The sequence below is a fragment of the Schistocerca americana genome, chromosome 2 (assembly GCF_021461395.2).
Source record: "Schistocerca americana isolate TAMUIC-IGC-003095 chromosome 2, iqSchAmer2.1, whole genome shotgun sequence".
NCBI lineage: Eukaryota > Metazoa > Arthropoda > Insecta > Orthoptera > Acrididae > Schistocerca > Schistocerca americana.
Genome location: NC_060120.1, coordinates 175,368,746 through 175,380,598, shown reverse-complemented (window position 1 = coordinate 175,380,598; position 11,853 = coordinate 175,368,746). Strand labels below are relative to the sequence as shown.

Sequence of the window (11,853 nt, the reverse complement as noted above, 5' to 3'; positions counted from 1 at the left end):
CAGAAATACATGACTGGGACTCCTAAACACTAAATGAGATCTCCTCTTAACATTTCATCTTGATATTATTTCAGTACAGGCTGTACCAATACATATGTAGTTACAGTCATCTAGTTACTCTGTTCTTACAAAAACTCACCTGCATTTTCACATACATACAGCACAGTAAAAGCAGCTGATAACACTTCAGAACATAAAATACCTGGTGGACAGTGGTCCCAGTTCCGCAGTAGAGTCACAAGCTGCCAGACTGCTGATTTCATTTCATACATCAGGCACTAAAAGTTAATGTGTTTCATCACTAAATGAAAACATTTTATTTTAAACACTGTATATGCTTTATTTGTTTTAATTAATCTGAGTTGTAAAAATTAATTTTTTAATTCCCTCCACATATATTTTCCATTTCAACATTTTGCTTAATACAATAGGGCCAAGTCCTGCTGACAAAATCTAGAGACATTATTTCTTCCCAGATCCACCCCAACCCCAAAGGCCTTTCACAAAACCTGTCAAACCAGCAGAAGGTGCTCTCCTTCCTGGGCCAGCTTCAATCTTGTCATCCAGTGATGGGAACTCGGCAGAATATAGCGCCAAGTCAAAAAACAGAGGCTTACATGGTATGGGGTGCATTTCAGGTGGCAGCTTATACACATTTGGATTACGTGATGTAAGAGATGGTTCTTCACGATATTCTCCCAGGCGTTCATAAAGCGGCTGAAATAAGGAGAATAATAATTACTAAATCTGGTCTTACCCAGTATAAAATAACATTAAATTACGAAAATGGCTCATAAAATTATTCTTGAAAGCACAAATAAAGAGCTACTGACAGTCTATTACCACTTCCATTTTCCCTCCTTATTTAAAGAGCTTTTACGTAGTAAAGGGTCATCTTACCTACATTAAAAGTGGCTCTTAAATACAATCTTATCTCTGTACGGTACACTGAAAACTGGCTGCCCATCAACATTCATCCTAATCCTTTTAGATCTTATTGGCTGCTGTCAGTTACCTCAAAATAGGTTTTGTATTTTTAAAAATTCTTTCACTTAGTATGAAAACTGTGTTGAATTTTCCCCCCAAATGTGAAGTAATTTTTAAAATAATGTACATAGCTACATATCACTGCTGGCGAAGAACAGTGGCATGCAGAGTAATGAAGGGTGAGAAGATGACACCATGATTCAATAACCAGTATAAAAAGAGGCAAAAAATATTGTGTTGTCAATAGAGAAGACATAGCAACAGAATGGGTCGGCCGGGACAGCTCTGTGACTTCGATCATGGACTAGTCATTGGATGTCACCTGAGCAAAAAATCTATCAGGGTCATTTCAATCATTCTAAAGGTGCCCAAACTGACCACTGGTAATGTGAATGTGGAGTGGAAAAGCTGAGGAACAACAACAGTTAAACCAAGACCAGGCAGACCTGACATATTAGCAGACAGGGACCATAAACCGCAGGTGATGTTCGTAAAAAATCACATGACATCCGCAAAAGCAACCACTCTTGAGATCGAAAAGTGCAACCAGCGGTCCAGCTAGCACAATGACTGTGCGAACAGAGTTAAAAAGAGTGACAGTCAAGCACCTCCTCATAAGCTACACATTTCCTTAATCAATGCTAAACGATGCCTGAAGTGGCAAAGAGTGACACCATTGGATAGCGGATGACGAAATGAGCGATTTGATGTGATGATTCACATTTGTGGCAATCTGATGGATGGGCTTGGGTTTCATGAATACCTGAAGAATTATGTGTAGTGCTGACAGTGAAGAACAGAGGAGGTGGTGGTGTTATGGTAAGGGGGCATTTTCCACGGTTACGGTGAGGCCCTCTTACTGTGCTTAAGGAAACACTAAATGAGGAAGGATATGAACACATTTTACAGCGCTGTGTACTCCAAACAGTAAAAGAACAGTTCGTAGATGATGACTGGTAGTATCAGAATGACGATGCACCCTGTCATAAACCAGTATCTGTGAGGCAATGGTTTGTGGACGATAACATTCCCGAAATGGACTGGCCTTCTAAGAGTCCTGACCTGAACCCAACAAAATGCCTCTGGGATGAGTCAGAACATGTATTACACTCTAGACCCCAGCATCCTACATCACTACCTTCTCGGGTTTTGAGAAAGAATGGGTTACTATTCCTCCACAGACATTCAAAACACCTCACTGAAAGTGACCCCAGCAAAGTTCAAACTGTCATGAAGGGGAAGGGTGGACACACCTCATATTAATGTTCACTAACAAGTGTGTAAATCCTTTTGATCAGATAGTGTATGTAACAACACAACGATGATGTGTCAAGAAGCAACTGAATCAATGATCAGTTACAATGAATGCCAAACACTGCCAATGTTCAATGAACTAGAATACAACTGCAAAGTGTGCTTGGCCAAAGAGATTCAGTTTATTAATACAAACACGAGCTTATTTTGAATAAAAGTGACCTAGGGACATTTTTATGTAGACACCTATGTCATTCACAATGCAGTAAATTAATCTTAGTTGTGTGGGGATTTATACCAAAGTCACTGAATTATGAGATAGCATAAAAGTAGTTAGTGCAGTGAGCAGAATGTTTTTGATAGAATGATTAAAGAGTAATGTGGATCTCCAATTCAGAATGATACCAGTCATTTTTCACTTATAAAAATACGTTTCCACTACTTTAAACACACAGAAATTTCAGTAGCAATGCAATGAAGTGATTGCAAGCAGATTCATTATTTAGTTTAACAATCATACATGGGCATTTTGGTGTGAACTATATGAATGCGTGGTGTCTGTTCTTTCCAACATGTCTGAAAGAATGACACCATGTAGACTCGCAGCTGTGAAACATTATATGTAAATTGAAGGGGGAACACTGCTGTCAGCTGCAGCAGGACATTAAGTGGAATCAGCAGCGACAAGCAAAAATGCGTACCTGACTGGGATTTGAACCCAGGATCTCCTGCTTACTAGGCAGGTGTGGTAACCACTGTACCACCCGGGACACAGCATTATCGCAACTGCGTGGACTATCTCAGCATGCCTCACGGCCAATCCACACTCCCATGGAGTGCCAGCTATCCACATTCACTACTTAGAGATTCCCACAGGAGGTCAGACATATTTGTGCATTCCCTCCTGTGGAAATCTCAAAGTAGTGAACAGGAGTATAATGGACAGGGACTGAGGATAGGTGCTGCTCAGTGGGCGTGTGGATTGGCCGTGAGGCATGCCAAGATAGTCCGTTCAGTTGTGGTAACGCTGTGTCCCGGATGGTGCAGTGGATACCACACCTGCCTTGTGAGCAGGAGGTCCAGGTTCGAATCCCGGTCTGGTACGCATTTTCGCTTATTGCTGCTGATTCTGCTTAATGTCCTGCTACAGCTGACAGCAGTCATCACCTTTCTATTAGGTACTGGCGTGAGCCTGAGTAGTGTATTGCAGCAGCACTGACGGCGGTTGAGTGTGGAACGTTGTCACTGTAATTATTCAACAAGGCCAGTGCAATATTTCAAGGCACGTTAGCTAGCCGAAACAGCGAACTTGGTGGTACTGCACTGACTAGTGCAGCAAGGGGCAAGACAAATTTCAACACTGACAGTGGCAGTAGTGTATTAAATACATAACTGGTAGTGGTGCATATTCATAACGATTCCACTACTGCTGACTATAAGTACTGGTCATTTTTGTAATAGAATTATTCTGAGTCTCACAGCCCAAACAGGATGACAGAGCTGTGCCGGCTAAGATCATCACATGCACCTGTCAGCAGAGGTCACTGGTTTGAGGGTATAACAATGCAACAGCACTGCACACTAAGTCTCTCCGTGGGCTTAGTGCCATGCCACAGCTAGCCACACGAGGTCATCTTCAGCAGCACAGCCTACTCCTGCCCTGGGGGCAGTGGGTCACTTCCCATGCACACCAGCCACCATCTGCCACTGCCAGACAGATGGCTCAATGCGGTGGACATCCTCCTCCATGATGCCACCAGGAGTCATAGTGGCCTACAGCAGTGTCACGTTCACACACTGCTGGTGCGGGTTCCACGCAGACGGTTTACGTAATGGGACTGCCAGTGTGGTGTAGAACTGTGTCAGCAACGCAGGGTGTGCAGGTAGCAAGAATTCAGCAGCCAGCCCACCACTAACTCACTGTACCCTGCAGCACAGATGCACAATAAAAGAACGTGCCACCGTCTTTCTCTGGAGCCACCTGGGCTCCCACCTCGCCTCCAACTGCTTCTCACACAATCCTGGCTTGTAGCCGTTCCACCCTGCACCAGGGGCCATTACAGTTGGGTGTCAGAATTTGGGCACTGCCTTTGTGCAGTATGGCATCTGGACAACAACCTACAGTGTCAACATGCTGCGCTGAGCGATGAACTATTTGTTTACATTTTGGAGTAGTAATAGACATGGAAGCGAGGCATGACTTTCATTTTAACTTTAAGGTTACCTTGTTTAGGCCGCAGGAGCCAACTGCTAATCTGTGTTTAAAGGTAATGGCAGAGAGCAGGATTTGGTGCTTGCAAGGTGTATACAGTGTAACTTACTTGGGCGTACTACACGATGCACAGAGTCTGTGCCCTTAACCTGTTACACATGTCGCTGATATGGTTATATTGCAAGACAGTGTAGTAAGTCTAGATGGTTCATGATATGACATAAAGACTACTTTTTAGTGATCTTCTGGAATCCTAATTAATTTTATTTTGTTGTTGTATTATCATGTATACTGGGGAGTACGAGTATCACAATGGAAGTCAGAGACTAAAGGTTTGCTAAAAAAGGTGGCACAGCTAACAGCAGATAATACGTAGCTACATGGACAGTTGGCAGTTGAAGACAAAACAGTTAGCAGTGCTTCAGCTACCACAGCATGAGATGGATCCAGCTGCTGCAGGGTTGACTGTTCCCTTTTCTGGAATATCATCTGTGGATGTATGATTTTTCTTAGAGGGTCTTAACATCGGTAGACATGGGTAGTTGGACGGACTGTCAATTGTTGCAGGCAGCAAACCTTTGATTAGTGGGAGAAGCAAAAAATGTATGTGGGGTGTAGGGCTTTTGTAAAGGTATAGGCAGAATAGTAAAAGGTATTTTTGGGAACAGTTAAAGACGCATGGGGAAACTGCAGAAAAATTTTGTGGATAGGATAAGGAAATGTAATAAACACATGTATGAGTTAGGACAGAGTGATGCAGCAAGTGCAGTTTTATTGCAAGAAGCTGAACAAAGGGCACTCGATGCTTTTCTGAGATGACTGCCATCAGACATGTCACGGAGGGTGCACACAGGTGCACCAAAGGATCTGTATTCTGGTATTAGTTTAGCAATGGAGTGCAAAGAAACTCATATGTCAGCAAGGGTATGAGGTGGATGTGGGGTATTTTCTGCAAGTGGTGAGTGTTACAGTTGTGGGCAGAAAGAGCACTTGCATAGGCAGTGTTGCCAGCCACAGTGAAGTAGAGGAAATGCAACATATCAGCAGCAGAACTTGGGTAATGGACACAGGATTGGATGAAGAGGTATTATGCTGCCGTTAAATGCAAGAGAGAACCAAAAGTACATTTAAAGATGTTCCTATTAAGATTAAATGCAACAAATACATATGTAGAGGTGGAGTGTGCAGTAAGCGGTGTTGCTGGAAGTAAAGAACATTATTGCACACACTGGTGCCCATGGCAGTTGCCAGTAGAGACTTAGTAGGTCAAAGGCAATGGAAACCGACACACTAAAGTTTACTTGGATCAGGGATAATGATACGAGATCATTGACGTCGGTGGATGTAGATCTTTGTATACGGACGGTTTGATTTTAGCAGTGTGTAGAGGCAGTAGCGCATTTGAATGAGGGTTAAGCCTAATTTTGGGGTTAGACTCACTGTATCAATGTTGCGGTAAAACTGACCTTCAACAATGTCCAGTAGAACTTAAGTCAAATGACATTCCAGCTAGACGAAACTGTTGGCAGTGTAGGACTGTTGTGAGGAGTGTCTAGCATACTGGATGAACCAGTTGAACCACGTACAATTGTTCTTTGGCTTGATTCACACACAACATTCTATTAGATAATGCAGTACTGGTCACGATGCTGTGCAAATCTGCTGTCAAAATGTGCTTATACATATTAATTTAAAAAGTACTGACAGCAAATCTACAGGCCTCAGTCTGATACACCAACGTTAATTTTTGCAAACAAAACACAAAGCATGTGTTTGAATAATATGAGAATGATAAGCGGTCACTCATCAAATGGGGTGAGTAACAATCTATACTTTTCATGTGCTTGCTATGACTCCATCCCAGTTTTCCGTTGTTTGCTTTTGTGTAAAAGCATCTGCTTTGGTTTTTGTATGAATTTTGTGGTAATATTCAGAAAGGTCCTTATGGAATCATTACAAAAGAAAAAGAAAATAAGTTAAATAAATACTGTACCTTTTTAGAACGTGTAGCTGGCTTGATATGCACAGTTGATCCCTCATCATCTTGTGCCTCGCCTTCAAGAACACTGTGGGCATGAGCAGAGAACTCCTGTCCACCCACGTCATGTAGAAGAGCCTGTAAGTCATCTGCGAGATCACCTCCTATGGCATTACTACTAGCAAGAGCCTCACCAGCATATTGTCGAGAACGTTGGTAAAGTGCCATCGCTTCATGCCAACGACGCAAGCTCACTAAGCTCTGGGCTATATAGAAGCACCTAAACCAAACATATGATGGAATTTATAGTCATCAAAAAATTAATAAATCTTTAAAGTTGACACGTTTCACAAAAATTAATAGAGAAGTGGATATAGGTTCTTTTTACAGCAAGTAAACATGGGACTGGGTCGTGTATGGTGTATTTACAAGCTTATAAATTTTCTGCATTCTATATTTGCAGTTTCAGTAACAACTTCATTCTGAAATGTAGGAAAGAACAGTAATTCCATTTGCTATAGTAACACTCCTAACATGAATATTTTTTTCTTTTCTCATCTTTTTTCCATACACAATACTGTTCAAGTGCAGTTACAATGTTGGCAGCTTTTCCATTGCGTGTTGCTGTTCACAACAGTTTGCGTGATGAGTCATGAGAAGACAACATGATAAATCATGAGTCATACATAGGTAGCCAATGAGTTCTCCTTTGTAATATTCTATGGTTTGTAAATAAAGTTATCTGATATTTTGTTCTATTATGTTAGATTTTAACTATACCATCAGAATATTTGGCAAAATCGTACATTAGACGTACTAGTAGGTTATAGTAATGACAAATTCATCTATGAGTATTATTCCTTGAGAATTCCAAGAAATAGTGGCCTTCACACACCAGCTGGCAAAATGAGCTTTTCCTTCTTTGGTGCACGTTTACCAGCTTTTGTCCATTGTTCTGACTGCCATTTTGACTCTGGTATGTAATGACAGATCCAGGTTTCACCAACAGTCAGAAATCGGCACAAAAAGTCTTGCAGACTGCAACTGAACATCATGAGAAATTGTATTGAAATGTTGTGCCAAATGTGCTTTTTATTTTTTTGAGCAAAAGCAGTACCCACCTCACACACGGCTTCTTCACAGCCAATTCTTCATACAGGATATTTATGCACTCACTCCACTGAGAGCCCTACAGTCTCAGCAATCTCACAAATTTTTATTCGGCAATCTTGCTTACCCATATCATGGATTTTGTGAATGGTTTCTTTTATGATGACCTCAATTGGACAACATGAGTGCACTTCATCTTTGGTGCTTGTCTGACCATGTTTAAATTCATTAATCCAAAAGTAAATGATCTTCAATGATGGTGCAAAGTTTACGTGAACTTCAACCAATTCTTTTTCAAATTGGCAGCAGTTCAACTCTTCAAATGAAAATTTTTTAATTAAAGCATGAGTGACTGTTTTCTTCATGTACCGTCACAGTCAACACATTGGCCAATGCGGATGACTGTCAACAATGGACTGTGTACACTGTACATCACTGAAATTCTTTATACAATCCTTGGAAGAGTAAAGCTTACCAACCATGAAGGCACCACAAAAATGTTCCATTCTTTCATGGAAATTTACCACATGTATCAAATGACCCTCATATATCTCAATTAATCCAATATGGCAATCACATGCTTGTGTTGAGGCTTGTTGGCTTCACCAATGAACAAGCGAATTACCACATTCTAACCTAACCTTGAGCTATATCTACTTTTTTCACCGTCACCAAAGAAATCTGAAAATCAATGAGCAACCTTAAAGTACATAACAACCAGATCACTGAAAGTTATGCTGCTGCTCTCCATATCGAAGGCAACTGTAATTAGTTCGTATATTCTGCCAAAATAAGTCATTAGAATCAGCAATTCTCACTGCCTACTGTGTACTAAAACCAAAATCAACATATTGACATCAGCACACAACACAAGAGCTGCCGACATCATTAAGTGCACTTTAGCCACACAACACATATACCATGTACATATGAAGTCTTTAAATTCTTTTCCAAGTAGTACATTCTGAAACCTTATTATTCAGGTATAGTTTACAATTTGCTGATAACAAAAGGTATTAGGGCTGACACAAGTTTCCCCAAGTGAAACTCCCTGATATTTCGCCTATTTCCAGATAAGTTTTAACATTTTTCCCTGACAAATTTTGACATCTAAAGGGTAACTGAGGACATAAGTTGGAAAAAAAAAAAAAAAAAAAGTGACTTCTGTATTTCTAAACATGTGGGTGAAAACCTTAAGTACTAACATCAATATCTTTTGTAATGAACTTTTTTTAGATGGAGAAAACAAGCCAAATAGTATGTATGTTTCATTAAGACTACTATTGTTATTTTATTTCAATAAAACAAAACACATTTGATGACAAAAATACACATTTTGTTGGAGTCGCAAGACAGATTTAAAATACCTTCACTAATTTCAGAAATAACCCCAGAAAAAAGTAGGCCTCTCGAAAGAAGTGTATAAGAGTTGTGTAAACCAACACTATAGGTGACTACTAATAAAATGTTGGTTCTACTATGCTCATTATTGTTGGTTACTACCCATTGTGTTATGTCTATTATTTTACAGGTACTGTGTGATTTTTCTTTCAAGAAATACTTGAGTACGTAGTGTACAAACTGCCAGTGACTGTCACAATTTTCTTCTTCTTATCGTCCATACTTTCTAATATATAAACTACTTTTGAAGTGCCAAAATGTACTAGAATAAATAAAATGTCTATAAAATGCTGCACTGTACAATGTACTTGCAGTGAGACAGTCGAAATTTCTGAGATCCATCACCCGTGGCCTCTGGCCAGCTGAGGAGCACTGCAGTCCTGAGCCCGTGAGTAAACCCTGAAAATCTGCCCCATTACGCCACACACAAACAGATCTGGCCTGCATGCATGTTGGTGAGACTATATCTGACAGGCACGGCCTGCACATTATTGGAGAACAATGGGCTTCAGATCGACAGGCCTGACCTGTTAGAGAAGCCCATAGAAATGGCCTGCAGTTTTGGCCCATTATGGAAGTCCACTCAAGTGGCCAGCTATTCACGTGTCACAGACACCATGTCGATGAAATGAGGCCACAGTGATCGATCCAAGCAACAGATAACTTGCACATATACTCTGAGAATCAATACTAATGAGGATAGGTAGCAACTCACCATAAAGATGATCGCTGAGCCGCAGACAGGCACATAGAAAAGACTAACACACTCTCACAACTAAATTTTTTGCGTAGCCTTTGTCAGAAAATGAGAGTGCACACACACATTCACACAATCACTCAGACACTACTCGTGCACACGTGACTGCTTCTCCAGCCGCTGCGTCAACAGTGTCTGAGAATCAGATCCAAACAAACCATTCCTCATGCCTCCCTGTCCCTCATTGCCAGCTGCCAGGCTAGTGGCAGCACTGACTGCAAGCTGATGGGAGTGGTGGATATGGGGGAAGAAGTAAGAATGAGGGAGTAGGGAAGAGGTGCTGTGCCCAGCCAGCAACAATGCATGACATCTCCTCAGTAAACAAACCATTTTATCTTCTGAGACAAAAACGAGATTTTCCAGTGTCGTTTTCAAATTTCCCTGATATTTCTCTGACACATTTGAAATTCCCTGATATTCCCTGATTTCAAGAACTTGTGGCAGTTCTGAGTAGAAATAGTTTGGGCAGAAACATTTTCTGTATGAAATAATTGAAATTTACAATTCATGGAGCCACGTGCACTAGAGAACTCAGTCCTCCTAAGAACTGTTCATTTTAGGAGTGCCACACTTTATTTGAAAGCGCTCATTTTCTTTTGTGTAATGTAATTAATGTATTTATTCAGTATTACTGTCATCATAAGAATTCTAGGATGTTTGACTCTTAAAATGTAATCATTTTGATAATCTCATGTCATGGTACATAAGCCATAACTTTTCTGTTTCTAAAAATGTGTGCTTTTACTAAGTTACTGAAATAATTCCATTAGAAAACTTGAGTTTCCATAAAATCCTCTGAGGCTTTGCTGAATCACAAGAATATAAGTGCACAGTCAAAATACCTTCTGTCCCTAAAGTGTTATGTATTTTCTATTTTTTTCTGCCTTTTATTTTATTATTGATTATGTCATTAGCGTTTATTCTAAAAAAAATGTATCAAAGTTCTTACAAGTGTCCTTAAATAGACACTGTGCACACCGTCACAGTTCACATTAACCAATCACTATGTAAAGATCATACATTCAGTTGCCAGAAAACTGTAGTCATTAGGTAATGTTTCGTGACAGCATTGTACAGGGTACAACAGAATGATATTTTAAAAATTTGGGACATTGTAGAGGATGAAATCTGGAATGTTTTCATGTAAGGATCCTAAGAAAAAAATGTGAAAAAGTTTTTACAGCACTCTGCACTTTCTATGCACTTGTTAGGCTAAATGAAACATCAGGATACTGTAGTCTGGGATACTTTTTTTTTTTTTTTTTTTAAATAAAACTTGAATGTATTCAAGTACTGTAAATCAAGTCAATGGCTTCACCACTTTAGAGAAACTGATCAATGTGACAACCACCAACTTCATTACACAATGTGCAATCGTGAACCATGTTTTGTCTGAGTCTCTGAAAGATTCCATGCTTCCCTCTGATGATATAAAATGCTGCAAAGATGCACTCAGTAATCACACGTATTTTTCCTAATGGTACTCAGTACACAAGGGACATTACATAACTCTAGACGAAAACATCGGAGGGTGAGGTTGAGAATGCAGAGGCCATGGGACTGGGCATCCCCTTACAGTTTTCTCGACTTGCAGTTGTCTGTCAAACAAGCCCCAGCCTGAAGATCAAAGTGCACTGGTGCCCCATTATTCTACAACCACAAACCAGTATGCAGTTGCAAGGGAATGTCCGCAGGAAGTTCAAGAAAGGCATTGCCCAGAAAGTTAAAATACCATGCACCATTCAAAGGATCTTGTAAAATAAGTGATCCAATAAGCTGATCTCCACAAATCACAACCCGCATGTTGACTGAGAATCTCACCTGGTATCTTCTTGTACAGGTATGCGTATTTTCAACAGCCCAGTGATGGATGTAGAAACTATTTCACATTTCAGGCTACATAGATTCCTTACATCAAAATGTTCTGAATTTCATCTTCCACACACTCCCAAATTTTTAAAACATCGTTCTATTACACCCTGTATACAGTCACTTACGTAGATTTCTAATTGAACATTTACTGAGTATGGGTGATGTATTTTTTTACACTCTGTATACAATCACTAGTGTACATTCCTAGCTGAACATTTACTGAGTACGGGTGACGCATTATTGCCACCTGTTACAATTTGTTAGACTCCTCGAAGTCTATAC

At 40.2% G+C, this 11,853-nt stretch overlaps 1 protein-coding gene across 1 annotated transcript in view; it reads right to left on the bottom strand.

Moving 5' to 3' along the window:
* Positions 1 to 362: 362 nt before the first annotated feature.
* LOC124594900 (signal recognition particle subunit SRP68) overlaps positions 363 to 11,853 on the bottom strand; it is a 72,840-nt gene continuing 61,349 nt past the window's right edge. Inside the window, exons 10-11 of the mRNA XM_047133375.1 lie at positions 6,447 to 6,711; positions 363 to 717 (exon numbers count right to left, since the gene is read on the bottom strand). Of these exons, the coding sequence (XP_046989331.1) occupies positions 463 to 717; positions 6,447 to 6,711 (520 nt within the window). The 3' untranslated portion in view covers positions 363 to 462. The remainder of the gene's footprint in view (positions 718 to 6,446; positions 6,712 to 11,853) is intronic.